Source organism: Budorcas taxicolor, chromosome 5, assembly GCF_023091745.1.
Source record: "Budorcas taxicolor isolate Tak-1 chromosome 5, Takin1.1, whole genome shotgun sequence".
NCBI classification, from domain to species: domain Eukaryota; kingdom Metazoa; phylum Chordata; class Mammalia; order Artiodactyla; family Bovidae; genus Budorcas; species Budorcas taxicolor.
Window position 1 is genome coordinate 7,876,288 of NC_068914.1, and position 19,772 is coordinate 7,896,059.

Below are 19,772 nucleotides of genomic sequence, written 5' to 3' on the forward strand. Positions count from 1 at the left end.
AATTCAAGGGTCAGGCTAAGAAATATGTGTTTCCCCAGAGGACTCTAGGGCCCAGTTCTTGGTGCAAATGGCATTAGAATGAACAGACTAAATTGAAGGAATCTAATTTTCCCTCTGGAGCCATACAATTAGAGATTCCACATATATACGTTGCCATTCATGACAGATTTTTCCTCATGTTCCTTTCTTGGTTTAGTGGTTTATTGAGTCAGAAAGGTTGGTATTCAACGGTTCTTTTACATGGGATATCTCATCTTTGGGTTCACCGTTGAAATTCTTTTATCTTTCACGGAATCATCTCTAAACTTCATGAAGAATAACTGAATATAAAAGTTTGTGAAGTTGCTATTTAAGTGAGATGGATGATAAGTATGTTTCAGATCCCTTCTACTTTGAAGGTAGCAGTCTCTTGTGAGTCTAGCTCTTTCTGTTTAGTATATGAATCCATCAGTTTGATTTGCCTGACATAATGCAGTTCAGAGCTTTGTGAGCCACTAGCCATAGTCGACACCAACCCACTGATCAGGGGAAAGGCTCTTGAAGAAGCTCCTTTCCACCTGATTCCCTCCTCAGGCTTCACCAAGTCAGACACTGGGTTCAAGCTGGGCTGAAGTTAGTGCCAAGGAGAGACATCATATACACTGGCAGTCTAACTAGCAGACAGCACCCACGTGCTTAATAAACAAGCAGCAAATGGCTGACAGCTCTTATAAATTCATTCACTCCCCCTCCAGGCAAGGGCCAGTTTTGAAAAAGGCTTTTAGCTGTGAAATTCTATTACCAATTCCATTTCCAGTCCGGTGAGATGGTCAGTCCCCCAGGAGTGGGAAATAGCTGTTCTCGAGAACTGAGAATGAGATTGCTCCCTGAGACTCATTGGGCTGAGCACAGTGACTTAAGAGTCATCATTTATCAACACTGTGTGCGTATCACATTGGAAAATGCATGTGGCCAGCCAATTGAAGAGAATATGCCAAACCCAATGATGGTTGAACCAAAACAAAACTGCTACCAGGCAGGATAAGTGTTAAGTCCCCCAGGAGTTAGAAAGCAAAACAGTGCCTGAACATGCCCTGGAAATCTCTGGGCCCTTGGAGATTTGTGTATGTTTGGTTCAACCCTATGCCTGTCACAGAGCATCCTCTTACTCATACATATGGAACGATAGCCATGGTAGTACCCAGCAGAGGAAAGAAAGCATGGACTGGGTTCTCTGTCCACTCACAACATCTCTGAGCTTGATTTCAACTCACTCATTCTCATTCTAACATTCATCCCAGGGCAGTGGGGAGAAGGTTAGGGGAATACCTAAATAACAGACATTGTTAGTGATTTAAGAAGAAATATAATTATGAAACATAATTAACTATAGGCTAATGCAAGCCCCTTGTCCAGCCATAAGGCAAATAGAGATGCAAACTGCTTCTTGAAACTTGTATTATGTATTTTGGACAACTTAGCTATTATGTTGAATGTGTAAATCTCACCCCAGATCTGTACTGATATATTTTACAGTCCAATTGGAATTGCTTCACAATTACAAAATTGAGACACAGGCTATTTATTTATTATCTTCTAGCCTTCCTACAGAAATCTATTGCTGAGATTTGTCAGACACGGCACTGTTGCATGTATATCTTGCCCAGAGGGAAAGACAAAATAAAGAATCTGGGAGCTCAAACCTGCTTTGACTTTCAACTTGCTACAGACTGGGTAGAAAAATCACCCAGACCAAAGAAATGTAGCCTGGCTTATTCAGAGAGAGAAAAGAAAACTTGATGCAGCAGGAAACAGGCTTGAGTGAGGGAAGGGATTCTTAGACTTTCTGAAGTAAACCCTGATTACATTGCTCTTGAAATTAGTAGTAATACTTTTTAATAGTTCCCATGGAAATAAATACAAGTACCCCTTCTCTGCTTACTATGTGTCAGGCACAAGCTCTTAACACATGCCATTTCTTTTTAATCTGCCTGACAATCCTCAGGAAGGCTCGCACTATTTTGTTCAATTTATAGACTAGAAAACATAAGCTTAAATGATAAAACTTTCTCAAATTCAAACAAGTAGTAATCCAGGTTGTTGGTTTTGATAAGGGCTGCCATCTTTGGTTGGAGAGCTTATGTCAGTTGGGTAAGCGGTGTCTACAGTTCACTCTATACTCTACTCACCATTCTATGAGCCCCATGCAGGTCCACGTCCGCTCATAGCAGGGGCACTTTTTGCACTGCAAGGATGGGCAACAGCCACTGAGTCCGAAGCCCATTTTTCCACCCCTGCACTGTGAGTGAAACTAGAGATCTGAGTTCAGCTAGTTGTGCCTTGACAATATGCCGTCAGCATTGACTGAGACACGTTCAAGAATGCTCTATGGAGTAGATGCTACCTCTGTATTACCAGTAACTGCTTATGGTATTTTCCACGATAGTCATTAGAGAATTAAGTCTTTTTTTTCCCCCAAAACCTAAGGATGAAGGAATACTTTTTCCTCCTAAGAAATCCCTAGTTTTTAAAGTCAAAGACACATTCCCAGTTATTTTAGAAACTGCACTAAAACATAGTGTAGATATCTATATACTTCTTAATGTTACATTTCTTTTCCATCTAACATTTCCCTAATATCTACTTCCATTTTATCTATTCTTTATAGTTATTCTTTTGTGGAACAAAGATGGAAGCAAGCATAAATAGCCAATTGGTGATGGAAATCAGTGAATAAAACCCCAAAGAACATTAAAAACTCCATTTAAAGCTCTAGGAAACCCGCCCTAAATTCCATTGCTCTTAAGACCTACCCTTGGCAAGTTATCGTATCCTGGTCTGCGATCCTTGATTCCTCCAGTTGCTGATATGCTGGTCCCACAAGTCCACCCAGCCTACTTCGGGGTGATGGGGGTGTCCTTCTGAAGGCATTCCTATGGAGCATACCACTCCTTTGCCCTGGACTGCAGCAAGAGGAGAGGGTCCTGCTGGTGGAAAGAAAATCAACAAACAAATTGATCATAGCCATTTCCTCACAGGTGGCTGCTCAGATTCTTTAAGCACTGTATTTGCACCCCAGATCCTCAGAGTTCTAGGCCAGGTTCCATCCATGCCTGCAAGATATCGGCTAGGAGGGATTGAAAGTTGCTGAATCTATTTTATCTTTGGACAGACGAAGAAGAGATGTTCAGTTCCTCTGTTTCTTGCATTCCTGTCTGGAGCACAATGGATTAAAATAATGGCAGATTTCCAGCCTGAGAGGTGAGTTTAAAGAATGCTCCAGCTCCTGATTCTCATCCTCCCTTGTCATCCATGCTCCAGCAGGGCCTCTAATAGAAATAAACATGGTCTTGTTATTAAACAGTGATGAGAACTAAACCCAAGAAGCCTTAAGGGGAACATGTCAATGGGGTTAGTGGTCGAACAAACAAGCCTTATTTTAATTGCTGTTGTTTCCTTAAAATATATGTCATCTACTTTTCCAGTTCACAATCTCAAATTTTCATAAATCCTTAGAACCTAAATTATTTTTCTTTTGAGGTTTCTTTTTCCTAACATTTTTATTGAACTAAAGATTCTTTAAATTCTATAGTGTTTTACAGTTTTCAAAAGATTCACACAATTTTATATAATCCCATATCAACCCTTTGAGTTTACTTTTAATAAATGTCTGATCGTATATTTCATTTGATTCATACATCCAAATAGCCAAATAACCATATGTTATTTGAAGACTAAGGTCCGTCTAGTCAAGGCTTTGGTTTTTCCTGTAGTCAAGTATGGATGTGAGAGTTGGACTGTGAAGAAAGCTGAGTGCCGAAGAGCTGATGCTTTTGAACTGTGGTGTTGGAGAAGACTCTTGAGAGTCCCTTGGACTGCAAGGAGATCCAATCAGTCCATTCTGAAGGAGATCAACCCTGGGATTTCTTTGGAGGGAATGATACTAAAGCTGAAACTCCAGTACTTTGGCCACCTCATGCGAAGAGTTGACTCATTGGAAAAGACTCTGATGCTGGGAGGGATTGGGGGCAGGAAGAGAAGGTGACGACAGAGGATGAGATGGCTGGATGGCATCACTGACTCGATGGACATGAGTCTGAGTGAACTCCGGGAGTTGGTGATGGACAGGGAGGCCTGGCATGCTGCGATTCACGGGGTCGCAAAGAGTCGGACATGACTGAGCGACTGAACTGAACTGATCAGATGCTATTAAGGGGCAAATAGCATACATGGGATATACCTCAGGTAAGATCTCTACATAGATTATATTAAATAAAGAAGAACTAGACTCTCTACAGGAATCACTTACTAATTTGCCACATTACTAATTCCATCCATATCTATTCCTCTCTCCACGCTACTGAATTTACCCTACTACTGTGTGAACTGTAAGAACTCTGTTCCTGTGTAAACATTCCCTGAAATGCCTGTAAGATAATTTAGAATGTTTGTGTTACATTCTCATTTAACTTTGAAAATAGCAATAAAACCATACACAGAGCAAAAACATTTTCAAAATTTCAATATGCCATCAAGTTCTAAAGGAACCAATTCTCCCAAAGGAATTTTACCCATATTACTACATTACATGGAGTTCCATGACATTTCCCCCCACCAACATTACTGTTATTTCCACTTAATAAATATAAAACCTCTCCTAAGTTATTAATATTTAGGGTCAGGATTTGAAAACCTGACATATGAGTGCTAGTAGCCACTTTCCTGGGTTTGGCTAGGGAAAGCAACCACACTTTAGAACTTCATATTTGTCAAGCCTATCCCTAACTTCCTGAGTTTGTGCAGATACCAGATTATACCTAGCATGGTTATTACAATTTCATTCTTCAGCATAATATTTCTAATGTGTTGAATCCTAAAATGCTTAACAAGGGACATCTAGCTAGGTCACTAAGCCAGCAAGTTTAAGGAGCTCCATAATAACTGATTCGTTTCTCTGCCTTCCAGTTTCTATATACACTGTCCAGTGGCAAATATGAAGTTCACAGAGCACTCAGGCTTGGATGCTAGAATTAGCTGCATTGGGTCTGTATGTTACTAGCAGCATAATGCTGGGGATAGTACTTGTGCCAGTCAGAGTCCTGGAGGGAAATAAATGGCACCAGAAATTGGATCATTTGGGAAGATTTTGCTCTTTAGAAATGTATGTTCACTGTTTGAGGGGAGAAAAAAAGAAAAACACACAACAGGATACTATCGTATGATGACAATGGGAAGCTGTTACCATCCTTGTTACTGAATGGACAGGGAGGAAGGAGCAGTTACCTGACTGAGGAGAGAAAATGGTTGTAAGCAGAGGCCACCTGGCAGGTGCTGTGGTCCCCAGAAGAGGGGCTGTAGCTAAGGCCACCAGGCAGGGAGGGAAGGGAAAGAGTGCTAGGACCTCACTGGACCTGCCCTTCCCTCACTTGCCTGTGCATCACAGTGAAACAACAGAAGTCCAAAGGCAAGAGAAGGTGCTGCCCGTTTTAGTGCACAAGGCAGGGCAGAAAAAGGTAAAGCCTAGACATGGTGCATGTTTTGAGGCATTTTCATAGTATTGCTGTGGGGATTAAAGAGCTCAAATATGTAGTGTTTAGCAGGAAATCTGGCACTTGGTAGGTGCCAGCACAATAAGTTCCCCAATTCCTCTGCCCAAACTGACAACTCAAAGGCTCATACTAATCACTGAAAACCCTGGAATTATTTTACCTTAAAAAAACCTATATATGTCCTGGCTATAAATGAGTTATATTGCCAAAATTAATGCACTAAATATGATATGACATAATAGATGGCTTCTTTAAAATAAAGGAGGGGGGGGGAGTGTTGGGACTAAACATGAGAAATAATGGCTTTGAATTAATAGCTTTTGTTTCATAAATGAGTTATCCAAATGAGTCAGATTTGCAGTACACCAAAAGAAATGAATTATTCATAGCTAGCCAAAATGGCACAACAACAGAGTCTACAGGTATGAACTAGTAACCCACCTTAAAAACCAGTTCTATACCTATTGATCAATCCACTATTCAAGCTTTATAACCCAGTGGCATTCAGGAAGTTATGGAGCAGTTTGCGGGATGTATAAATCAGTGACTAGGTTATCAATCACAAAAACGTTTAAGTTTACTGCGTGTTTTACAAAACAAAAGCTATGATATATTGGACTGTAATTTACAAAGTTCTAAAAGCACTTTATAAATCAACCCTTGCCCGTCTATCAGGACACAATGCATGCCAACAAATACTGCAGAGTCATTGAACCAAACAAAAAAGAAGGTCTCTCTCTTAGAGAGTTCCTTATTTGACCTGTGAGCGATTCCTAGAAGCCATGGTAGAAACCAAGTTTAGGAGGGGGTGTATCAACAGACAAAAATAGGGATAGGGTTATTGCAGGTCAAATACATTAGAAGCTGTCATTCTTTATCCTATCAACTTTAAAACATGTATGACAAAATATGATACTTAATATTATACTTTATTTTACTTGACTGTATGAAATACTGCTTTAATATGGATTACAATCTGCAGAGGGAAATACGCTTTTGGGAAAAAAAAATTCTTCTAAAAGGCTGATGATTTTGTATCTAATTTCTTAATTGAAGAACATCCATTAAGTCCAGTGAACTTAAAATGCTCTTTCATAGGGAAATATTTGTAAATTCCCCTACTGATATAAATCAAAAGTTATACTCAGTAGCTAAAGCAGTTATCCAGTGGCCAAACATATTTCATCCTGTGTCGAAAATATTTAACCCCTTTTTTTAAACTTAGCAAACCCTTAATATCTCAGTCTCTACTCATGTAGATTAAGAATAAAAATCACCATTGAGTACCAATGATTAGTATCCAGAGTGACATGAAAATCCCATACTAAATGTGGTCAGCATCAGCAAAATCTTTTGGGGGGACTCCTTCAGAGGTGATAGAGAAGTTAGCTTCTTTGAATAATGCATACTTCTCTCACAATCGTTTCCAAAATGTGGTTCAGATATGTGAAAACCAAGGGTCAACAACATTTTTCTTTCATTGCTGGAAACAACTTCTTTTTTTTAACCTTTTCCATTTAAAAAAATATTTATTCTCTTCATAATTTAAGAATTGTTTTTAACACTGTGCTTTCCTACTAAGAAAAGAAAGCTTAAATCTTTGGACAACTTCCACAAAGATGGACAATGTATTTTTGGATGTACATAAACATAATGTCTGTTCTAGCAGGTCTCAACTGTTGTTGGCACCTTAGAACAAGGCTTTCAATTTTTGAGTTCCAGATTCCTTATGTGTAAACATAGCATGTGACTAGAAGATGCTGAGAATGTGCTCAGCCTCAGAATGCTATAAAACTGAAAACTTTTACAAGATAACTTTATTTTTGGCTTTCTTCCCCAAATAGCCAATTTTATGGTTAGAATGTGAAAAAAAAAAAAAAAAAAAAAGTCCCACTCCACTGATAATGGAAGATCTAATAAACCAAGAGAAGATTTAGCAGGATTCTTCCCCCATGAGAACTATGTGTGAAGATCTGGAACATGTGCTATCAGCTGCCTAGGGAAGAATGAGTCATTAAATCTGCAGTGATAAGGCAGGCTAGGAAAAACCATGTTTTTAATGATTTTTCAGATAGCAGTTGTTTAATTCACTGGTCTGCGTCTGCAGCCCTGATGGGTATTGTTAATAAGTCCCTTTAGGCTTCTTCAAGTTACACTGTTGCCTACTGGTCTCTCGGCCTGCTATAAGCTTCCTGAGCATCCACTCCACGGGCAGCGAGAGGAGGAGCAAGAATGATCACCTCTCCTGAAAAATGTTGCTGTTCCTTGGCATGTGCCGTCCAGCATTACACACTGTGTCAACACACCCATTCCCACCATGATTTAGCTACCTGTACCTGTGGTGTTTGACAGACTGGCTTCCTCTGTCGGGAGAAGGGACCTCTGGGAATGACTGGGGGCCGGCAAAACTTGACTCCATCATTTTCTCCAGTGCAGTCACAGGATGCCTTTCCACCTTTGAATACTGTGGGAAATCACATGCAAAGAGTTGAGCTAGAGAGGAGAAGTTATGAGAGGAGGGCCTCTGACAGTATAGCTGGATATCAAAAAGTTACTGGAACTTACCAGTAACTTTTCCACTGGGCACTGGATCAGGAGAATGATAAAGACATCATTTTCATCCCCTTTCTCACAATGCTCTCAACCTTTCGCTCCCAAAACTCTCTGTGATTAGATGAGGTCCATTCCACAGGGCTTTACACATTAGAATCCTATCTTTTCATTTCAATTTTTACCCATGGCACACTATGCCTTTAAGCCAAAACCACCAGTAGTTTTTTAATTATAGTTGATATAGAATATTATTTAAGTTAATAAAAGGATTTTTTAATTCAATGTACATTTTATCAAAAAATTAACTTGTTCTATTACTAAAAATAGGGATTCAATAAATGCTGACTTATTCAATAAATGCTGACTAAATGAGTGAAGTTCACAACAGAAGTTCTTCATAATTCTGAGAATTACAAAAGATGATTTAGAGTGTCTGCCCGCCACTCTCCAGCGTTTCCCTTTCATCCTGTTGCCAGGTAATTACCATGTCTAATAAAAGAAGTGTGCAAACAGTTTATTCTTTATAGTTATTAACCGTTGGTTTCACCTTTGAGATATCACAAGGCACAGTAGCCTAGAGGAAGCCATATAGTGGTGGCACATTAAGGAAAGCTTTGCCCCTAGAGAAATATGGCTTAGCATCTCAACCAGGCAGCAGCTGTCAAGTCTAACATTCCCTGGGCACTGGCACTTGAACAAGCAACAAGGAATAGCAGGCTTCTTTTCTGGAAGCTCCAATGGAAACTATGTTGAGAAATGACATTTTTTGAATGCTAATAACCAAAGAAGAGATTTTGAAATCCAGATATTCCCATGTAAATGTAGAATTTCACATAAAAAGTATATATCTGCAGAATACATATATGAAAAGGTACATAACTGAACTCATGTAAAGAGAGGAAAATCAGAATAGGGCATGTTAAATTTCAGGAGTACATCCTAAACAGAAACATTCAAGAAAAATAAGATTTGTTGCTAACTTGCTGGGGTACAGATTAGCAAAATGTCCCAAAATTTTAATCACCCTACTCTTAGATGGAGACTAATACTTCTAGGGGTTCCCATAATTAACTGTAAAAGTTCAAAATGATATAATCACCAGAGCATGTCATCGGTCTAATTGTTAATAACATATCAGAAAACAGACACTAAAGAGAAGCAATTGGAAACAAGAGAAATAGCTGCAAATGAATACTATACAGTCATTGAAGAGAATAAAATCAAGGTACAAGAAGTATGCATAATATGAATTCACTTGCATAAATGAGGGAAATGTAGTAAACAGATATATATCTAAGTGTATGTATGTGTTTATATATGAACATATTTAGTTTTGTGTGTGTATATACATATGTATAGATTTTGTATGTACTTGCCAAAGCCTTTGACTGTGTGGATCACAAACTCTGGAAAATTCTTAAAGAGATGTGAATACCAGACCACCTAACCTGACTCTTGAGACATCTGTATGCAGGTCAGGAAGGAACAGTTAGAACTGGACATGGAACAACAGACTGGTTCCAAATAGGGAAAAGAGTACATCAAGGCTGTATATTATCACCCTGCTTATTCAACTTATAAGCAGAGTTCATCACAAGAAATGCTGGGTTGGAGGAAGCACAAGCTAGAATCAAGATTACTAAGAGAAATATCAATAGCCTCAGATATGCAGACGACACCACCCTTTTGGCAGAAAGTGAAGAAGAACTAAAGAGCCTGTTGATGAAAGTGAAAGAGGAGAGTGACAAAGTTGGCCTAAAGCTCAACATTCAGAAAACTAAGATCATGGCATCTTGTCCCATCATTTCATGTCAAATAGATGGGGAAACAATGAAAACAGTGACAGACTTTATTTTTTTGAACTACCAAATCACTGCAGATGGTGACCGCGGCCCTGAAATCAAAAGACGCTTACTCCTTGGAAGGAAAGTTATGACCAACCTAGACAGCATATTAAAAAGCAGAGATATTACTTTGCCAGCAAAGGTCTGCCTAGTCAAGGCTATGGTTTTTCTAGTAGTCATGTATGGACGTGAGAGTTGGACTATATAGAAAGCTGAGCACTGAAGAATCGATGCTTTTGAACTGTGGTGTTGGAGAAGACTCTTAAGAGTCCCTTGGACTGCAAGGAGATTCAACCAGTCCATCCTAAAGGAAATCAATCCTGAATATTCATTGGAAGGACTGATGCTGAAGCTGAAACTCCAATACTTTGGCCACCTCATGTGAAGAGCTAACTCATTTGAAAAGACCCTGATGCTGGGAAAGATTGTAGGCAGGTGGAGAAGGGGACGACAGAGGATGAGATGATTGGATGGCATCACCAACTCAATAGACATGAGTTTGAGTAAACTAGGAGTTGGTGATGGACAGGGAGGCCTGGTGTGCTGCAGTCCATGGGGTCACAAAGAGTCAGACACAACTGAGCAGCTGAAATGACCTGACTGATACATGTGTTTCTGTGTGTGCACACAACCACATAGGATACAGATGGGGGGGAAAAACCAAACTATTAAGGTGTTATCCTTGGGAAAAACTATATTGGTGGGTATGGGCTATGAAAACTAGGAAAATTGTCAAGGTTATATAACTTTATGTTGAAAATCTCTATTTTTAAGTACTCCAAAACCACATGTTAATAATGACCACATCTTGAATCAAAATATGAATTCTACAAAATGGGCTTAAGAGAAGCTATTAAGAGTTCTTGCAAAACTGTTGAGCTGACATAGAACAAAAAGAAGATACAGAGATAAGGTGGAAAAGGTGGTTGTTTTCAGCAACCCCAAAATTACAAAAATACAAAATATGACGGAAGTACTTTCACATGTACTTCTTTGCTGACTAATTAAAGTTGTTTATCATAAATCATCCATGGAAAATTGAACTGAATCAATATGCTATTGAAAGGTAAATAACATCCTGAATTTCTACCTGATTTTCAAATTCTATAAAAGATCTAATAGGAATTTTTTTCTCCCAATTTCTAAAAAATTGCTTTATAAGACAAACTCAGGTGCCGAGAAGGCTCAGCTATAGACGGAGGTGAAAGTATCCGGAGACATCTGTGGCAAACTGAAAGGGGTAACTTCTGTGCTGTTTCTGTAGAGGGCTGTCAGTAGAGCCCTCTGTAGAGAGCCAGTGTTTCTAGCAAGGTCAAGAGTTTCTAGAGAACTTTCCAAATCATTAAAAGTTAGCAGCCTGTTCCTTTTTTTAAAATACAATTTATGTCAATCCTAATTCAAGTTTGGGGCTGTTAGTTCAGAGCCTCTGCCTAGATTGAGACTTTTGATGATGAGAGCTGGAGGGCCTTATTCAAAATCTGGCCAAAAAAGAAAAAAAAGGTTTGAACAGAATCCACCTCTTACTTGTTCTCCTTATTCATAACATTCATAATAGATATTAAGTTTTACATCTTTTCTTTCAAATGCTTAGATTGCTGTTGTACTATACAGTTGCTTCCAATGATACTATTTTGGTCCATTAACACAAATTTGCCTCCAAAATTTATTACTGTGGCTCTTTCTCTTGTAGCCTTTTTGTGAATCATTTTCATTTCAGTGGCTGCATTTAGCCTAAGATGCAGGTTTCAATTGCTGGTATCCCTATCCAAGGTTGGTTGAGACAAGAGGGAACACAAAAAACCTAATAACTTGGCAATCATTCAAACTAATATTCCATATATATTGGTTGAGATGAATTTATAGACAGATTCCGTTTTTCAGTTCTAACAAAGAGTTTAAAAATCGTCATTCCTGTCCTTAAAATAAGAAAGAAAGAAAAAAAAAAAGCTGAACACACAAAATCAATGCCTATTCTTATATCCATCAGAGTGCAAGGTAAAACAGCATTCTAAAATCTGGACAGAGAAATTCATGCAGAGAATCAGTCAAGATCAGCTTAAGACAGGCTGGGACATGGATCCTTCACTGCCTGTTGCTTGAGGTGATGTAGCAACACAAATGATCTAAGGGACTAAAAATAACTGCATGCATGGGCAGTTGGGGCAAATTACGAATAAGATATAAAACACCAAAACCCAATGTCCACTTCTGAGACGCCCAGAATAAAAGCAGGATACCACGCATGATCCCTGCACGAGCACCATCAAGGGGATGGGCAGAGCACCTAAGCTCACCCCTGGACCCACTCCCTGCCCTTACCCCATGTAAGGAGCCAGCTCACCCCACCTCAGGCAGTGAGCAAGGGAACCTGTCACTCCCTCCTGCGGTAGCACAAATCCTCATAAAACACTGTCTGAATCTCCTCTGGCCTCTTACAATTTCTATTGATTAAAGAGGCCAAGAATCCTTGTCAGACATCAGCCTAAAAGGCCAAGCTAGCTGCATTAATGAGAGCTTTCAATTAGGGAAGGATACAAAATTAAATATTTTTGCTGACTCTAATATGAATTCCATGTACTATATGTTCATGCCACCATTTGGAAGGAAAGAGAAAGCTTGACTGATAGAAATTCTCTCATAAAACATACAGATATTATTCTGGCTCTTTTAGAAGCAGTGCAACTCCTGACCCAGGTGGCAGTCATCAACTGTAGGGGCCATTAGGGATGGACCTAATGTGAGCCAAGGGAACACCAAAGCTGATCACAGACTGCAAAAAGGCAGCCCAACTTCAGGAACCTGAACAAGGTATGGCTCTAGTGACTGGCCCCCTGACCTCCCTAGCCTTCCCCAGTATTCCCCACAGGAACAGGAAAATGCTGAGAAATGGGGCTGTGAGAAGGGAAACACAGACTGGTATAGAAAGAAGGATAACATTCTGACCCCTGAGGCCGAACGATGAAAACTCAATAAGAGCTTACACGATGCCACCCACTTTAAGAGGGATGCACTATGGGGCTTGATGCCAAAGACTCTTTTAGGAAAGGGGTTTAAAAGAACTAATACAAGTAATCCTTTCTATGATTTATGTGCCTGTTATAACTCACAGACCCATCTAATCCCCTCTTCGTTACTCAGGCCAATTCAATACCAATGGACATACCCAGGTAAAGACTGGGCAGTTAGATTTCATCCAAATGCCCCCACAATCAGGATATAAGTAGCTTTTGGCATTTGCTATTACTTTCACAGGATGGGTTGAAGCTTTCCCCACCTGTTCTGAAAAGGCTGTTGAAGTCTGTAAGTTCCTTTTGAAAGAAAGAATCCCTTAGTGTGGATTTCCAAAGTCCCTCTGGAGAAGGGACTCTCTTTTATGGCCAGAATTACACATGAGCTTACCGTGGCCCTAGGAATAGCCAAGAAGATACATACCTCTTGCACCCCTAGTCTTCAGGGAAGGTGGAGAAAATGAACCATACATTAAAGAAAACCTTAGCAAAGCTCTGCCAAGAGAATCATGAATGCTGGAACAACTAGCTTTCTATGGCACTCCTCCCGGTCCAGGTAGTCCTCAGGAGTGGTCTGAAGCTTAGCCCATTTGCAGTTGCCTATGACAGGCCTTTTCTTACTACTGACATTCTTCTAGATGATGAGGTGAGACAGACCTGAGATACATTAGTAATCGAGGACCAGTTCAGAAGCAATCCAGGACTGTGCCCACAAGGCACAGCCAGCTCCCACTAAAAATATAATGGAAGGGGGCAGTTTCTTCACAAATTAACCACGAGGACCAAGTTCTTCTTAAAACCTGAGAAAGAGGGGTCCCCTGAAGACCAATTATTGCCAAAATGGAAGGGCCCCTATAAAGGAATCGAAGCAACTCCAGCTGCATCAAACTGCAAGGGATATAGCTATTGACAGTTGGGTACATTTGTCCAACCTAAAGCTTTTGCCTCCAAAGACCAGGCCGGTTACAAAAGCAGAACAACCCATCTGTGAGCCAGTGAAAAATCTGAGATAAACCCACCCAAAAGACAGGCACCATCTACAGCTAAGAAAAACTGCTGGTTTGCCTTCTGTGTGCCATTCTTGCCACTGTACTCTGGTTTGCTCAGCCCCTCTTGCCAGGGAAGCAGCTCTCTGTGCTTGGTTTAAGGGAAATGCTCCACCACAGGAAAGCTCCTCCTATCGACTGTCCATATTACTAGTCCTGCTAACTAGGGAAGAATGGCAAGAAACTCATTTGTCAGGATGGCCTATAAATGGATTGATAATGTCCACTTCATATAGTGCACTATAGGGCTAGAAGAATGTTTATCTATAACAGGATCACTCTGGCTCACCACCAAACCCAAAGAGCACTAGGAAGGATCTTCGCAGGGCAGGGCTGGTGATATTCTGGCAGCTCCAAGGGAAGGCTTTTCCTGTCATGAAATGACACTGAAAAATCTCACCATACAGCTTGATTATATGATGAAAAAGACAGAGCAGGCCTTGACAGGACTTAAGACCTCTCTTGCTTCTTTTGACTACTGTGGTCCTTGACAGTCATCTGGCCCTAGATTACCTCCAGAACAAGGTAGAGCTTGTGTAATAACTAATACTTTCCGCACCTGGACCAATGCTACAGGACAGGTAGAAGTTTGCATTAAGGGAATAATGGGAATCCCTTGGTGGTCCAGTGGTAAGAACTCCATGCCTCCACTGCCATGGCCCTCGGGTTCAATCCCTGACCAGGGAACTAAAATCCCACAAGCTGTCTTGTACGCATCCAAACAAAGGAAGTATACACCCAAGCAGAATGGCTTCACAACTTTGGCAAGGATGATATTGCCTCCACTGTCTGGTCAACAGTGGAGCCATTATCATCTAGGCTATTTAGTGTCTGTTGTTATTCTCATTCTTGTCCCTTGTTTGTTTAACCTTTCCATTAAGCTTCTATCTTCTAGGCTCCAACAGTTTCAAGTAAGGGTCATGATGTCTCAGAGAATTCAACCCATTCTAGTGGAGGGTATCCCAGGCCCCTAGAGGTCTTTGGAACAGTCAGCAAAGGAATTATATGCCTCTCGGGTAGACGAGGGTCTGTGGCCCCTTTCCAACAGGAAGAAGTTTCAGAGGAGACCTTCAGCCTCTTAACGCTTAAGAAAAAGAGCTGTAGAATCACTCAAGGCAGGAAATAAGACTGGCTGGGTCCTGGGACACTTTGCTGAAGTATTTGAACCTGGACAAACATTTCCTCCAGCAACAAAATACAGAGAATCTAAAAGGGACTAAAAATAACTACATACATGCAAACCACTTCAGCATTCATGCCTTGAAACCTCATGAACAGTATGAAAAGGCAAAAAGATATGACACTGAAAGATTAACCTCCCCACCACACACACACACACACACACACACACACACACACACACACACACATACACACACACCACACGTTAGTAGATGTCCAATATGCTACTGGAGAAGACCAGAGAAATAGCTCCAGAAAGAATGAAGAGGATGAGCCACAGCAGAAGTGATGACCAGTTTTGAATGTGTCTGGTGGTGAAAATAAAGTCCAGTCCAATATGGAAATAAAGTTCCATATTGCATAGGAACCTGGGCTGTTAGGTCCAAGAATCAAGGTAAATTATTTAGGAAGTGGTCAAACAGGAGATGGCAAGAGTGAAAACTGACATTTTAGAAATCAGTGAATTAAAATGGACCAGAATGGATGAACTGAATACAAATTACCATTTCATCTACAACTGTGCACAAGAATCCTGTAGAAGAAATGTAGTAGCCCTCATAGACAACAAAACAGTCTGAAATGCAGTACTTGGGTGCAATCTCAAAAATGACAGAATGATCTTGATTCATTTCCAAGGTCAACCATTCATCATCACAGTAATCCAAGTCTATGGCCCAACCACAAATGCTGAAGAAGCTGAACAGCTCTATGAAGACCCACAAGACCTTCTAGAACTAAAACCAAAAAAGATGTCCTTTTCATCATAGGGGACTGAAATGAAAAAGTAGGAAGTCAAGGGATACCTGGAATAACAGGCAAGTTTGGCCTTAGAGCACAAAATGAAGCAGGGCAAAGGCTAACAGAGTTTTCCCAAGAGAACTCACAGATCATTGCAAATACCCTCTTGCAATGACACCAGAGATGACTCTATACATGGACATCACAGATGGTCAATACCAAAATCAGATTGATTATATTCCTTGCAGCTGAAAATGGAGAAGCTCTATATTGTCAGAAAAAAAAAAAAAAACAAAAAAAAAAAACAAAAACAAGACTGGGAGCTAACTGTGGCTCAAATCATGAGCTCCTTATTGTGAAATTCAGACAAATTAAAGAAGATAAGGAAAACCATTAGGCCATTCAAGTATGACCTAAATCAAATCCTTATGATTATACAGTAGAAATGACAAATAGATTGAAGGAATTAGATCTAGAGTGCCTAAAGAACTGTGGACAAAGGTCCATAACACTGTACAGGAGACGGTAACCAAAACCATCCCCAAGGAAAAGAAATGCAACAAGGCAAAATGGTTGCCTGAGGAGGACTTACAAATAGCTAAGAAAAGAAGAGAAGTGAAAGGTAAAAAAAAAAAGAAAAAAAAAAGGGTGGAAGGGTACCCATCTGAATCCCAAGTTCCAAGAATAGCAAGGAAACATAAGAAAGCCTTCTGAAGTGAACAATGCAAAGAAATTGAGGAGAACAATAGAATGGGAAAGACTAGAGATCTCTTCAAGAAAATTAGAGATACCAAGCAAACATTTGATGTGAAAAGAGCACAATAAAGGACAGAAATAGTAAGGACCTAACAGAAGCAGAAGAGGTGGCAAGAATACACAGAAGAACTGTACAAAAAAGGTCTTAATGACCAGATAACCACAATGGTGTGGTCACTTACCTAGAGTCACACATCTTAGAGTATAAAGTCAAGTGGGTCTTAGGAAGCATTACTACAAACAAAGCTAGTGGAGATGATGGAATTCCAATTAAGCTACTTCAAATCCTAAAAGAAGATGCTTTGAAAAGTGCTACACTCAATATGTCAGCAAATTTGGGAAACTCAGCAGTGGTCACAGGACTGGAAAAGGTCTGTTTTCATGCAGTTCCCAAAGGGCAATGCCAAAGAATGTTCAAACTGCCTCAAAATTGCACTCATTTCATATGCTAACAAAGTCATACTCAAAATCCTTCAGGCTAGGCTTCAACCGTACATGAACCAACAACTTCCAGATGCACAAGCTGGATTTAGAAAAGGCAGAGGAACCAGAGATCAAATTGCCAACATCCATTTGAAAAAGCAAACGGATTCCAGAAACATATCTATTTCTGCTCACTGACTATGCTAAAGACTTTGACTGTGTGAATCACAACTTTGGATAATTCTTAAAGAGATAGTAATACCAGACCACCTGACCTGCCTCCTGAGAAACCTGTTTTTGGGTCAAGAAGCAACAGTTAGAACTGGATATGGAACAACAGACTGGTTCCAAATTGGGAAAGGAGTACGTCAAGGTTGTATATCGTCACCTTGCTTATTTAAAATATGTGCAGAGTACATCATGTGAAAAGTACATCATGTGAAATGTCAGGCTGGATGCTCACAAGCTGGAATCAAGATTGCTGAGAAAAATATCAATAACCTCAGATATGCAGAGGACAGCACCATTCTGCCAGAAAGCAAAGAAGAACTTGAGAGCGTTTTGATGAAGGTGAAAGAGGAGAGTGAAAAGGCTGGCTTAAAACTCAACATTCAAGAAACTAAGATCATGGCATCTGGTCCCATCACTTCATGGCAAATAGATGGGGAAATGGAAACAGTGACAGATTTTATTTTCTTGGGCTTCAAAATCACTGTGGATGGTGGCAGCAGCCATGAAGTTATAAAAGACACTTGCTTCTTGGGAGAAAATCTATGACAAAACTAGACAGTGTATGAAAAAGCAGAGATGTCACTTTGCCAACAAATGTCCATATAATCAAAGCAATGCTTTTTCCAGTAGTCATGTACCAATGTGAGAGATGGACCACAAAGAAGGCTGAGCACTGAAGAACTGATGCTTTTGAACTGTGGTACTGGAGAAGACTCTTGAGAGTCCTTGGGCAGGAAGCCAGTCAAACCAGTCAATCCTAAAGGAAATCAACCCTGAATATTCATTGGAAGGTCTGTTGCTGAAGTTCTAATACTTTAGCCACTTGAAGGGAAGAACTGACTCATTGGGAAAGACCCTGCTGCTGGAAAGATTGAAGGCAGGAGGGTAAGAGAGAGACAGAAGATGAAATATTTGGATAGTATCATTGACTCAACGGACATGAGTTTGGGTAAACTCTGGGAGAGAGTGAAGGACATGGTGTGCAGCAGGCCATGGGGTTGCAAAGAGTCCGACACAACTGAGCTACTGAACAACAACATTGCAGATTTGGAGCAAATTAGGAACAACCACATAGAAAAACACCAAAACCCCACTGCTGCTTCTGAGATGCCCAGGATAACAGCAGGATACTAGGCTTGAGCCCTGCACACAGCAGCACCAAGTGCCCACCTAAGCCACCCTTCTGGCCTGACCCTGGACCCACCCCATACTTGCCCCATGTGAGGAACCAGTTCACCCCTGTCCCCTCCCCCTCAGGGGGTGAGCTAGGGAAGCCAAGAACTCTGATTAGTAATAAGCTTACCTGTGGGAGAATCTGCCAGAAACATTAACTGAGTAGGGACACTTAAGTGCAATTTTAATAATTTTTGGAAACTTGCATGTAGACTAGAGGGAAAGTAAAAATTATCTGAGGGCTGAAGTTAGGGACTGCTCTCATGCTTTTATGAGTTCAGTCTCCAGGACTAAACCAGATTCTCACAACAAAGAACCAAAAAGAAAAAAAACAAAACCTCATATCTCTGATGAGAAAAGGAGAAAATAACCATTCAGAAATGTGTGCAGAGTGCTCCCCATTATAAACTGTCTACTTTTCTGTGAAAAGAGACTCGACCAGAGCCTGATCTCACCTACAGGAAGATCGTTTTCCTCAAGAAATGATTGAAGGTGAAAAGACAAACCATTTGCAGTAGAGTTCCAAATAATTTATGTGGATACTCTGCCTTCACAAGGGTGAGCACAACTTTCCAATCCTTAAGTGTAGTCTACACATGATTGCTGCCTTCCAAACAGAACTCTGTAGAAAGTGAGGGGCAAGAAGGATTAACATCACAGTGGAAATGTCTGACATTTACCACTGCATATGACAAAAGAAATCGTCAACAGTGACGAATTGGGACTTCACTGATGGCACAGTGGTTGGGAATCCACCTTCCAATGCAGGGGATACAGGTTCGATCCCTGGTCAGGGAACTAAGATTCCACATAACATGGGGCAACTAAGCCTGTAAGCTGTAACTATTGAGCCCAAGCCCACATGCCACAATGAGAGATCCTGCATGTCATCACTAAGACCCGGAACAGCCAAATAAATATGGAAATATTTTTAAAGTGACAAATCATATTGATAGTATGCACTTTTGATAGGATGTGAAGAAATTGGCACTTTACCTTATTGTCTTTCTCACAAAACCTCATAATTCCAATCTAATCTTGAGAAAAACATTGAAAATATTCCAGTAAAGGAGCATCCTAAAAAATACTTGGCTTAAAAGCTATCAACCTCATTAAAATAAGAGAACTCTAACAAACTGTTACAGCCAAGAGGAAGTTAAAGATATGACAAGTAAATGTAATACGGTGTCCTGCACTGGGTCTTGGAACAGAAACAGCAATTAAGTAAAACTACGGACTTGTGGATAACCATGGATTTGAGATAATAATATACATAGTATGAGTTCATTA

The 19,772-nt window shown here is 40.2% G+C and overlaps 1 protein-coding gene across 1 annotated transcript in view; it reads right to left on the reverse strand.

The window, feature by feature from the left end:
* The window catches only part of NRG3 (neuregulin 3), a 1,234,309-nt gene that overhangs the window by 3,478 nt on the left and 1,211,059 nt on the right, over window positions 1–19,772 (reverse strand). Inside the window, exons 7-8 of the mRNA XM_052640716.1 lie at window positions 7,865–7,992; window positions 2,793–2,963 (exon numbers count right to left, since the gene is read on the reverse strand). Of these exons, the coding sequence (XP_052496676.1) occupies window positions 2,793–2,963; window positions 7,865–7,992 (299 nt within the window). The remainder of the gene's footprint in view (window positions 1–2,792; window positions 2,964–7,864; window positions 7,993–19,772) is intronic.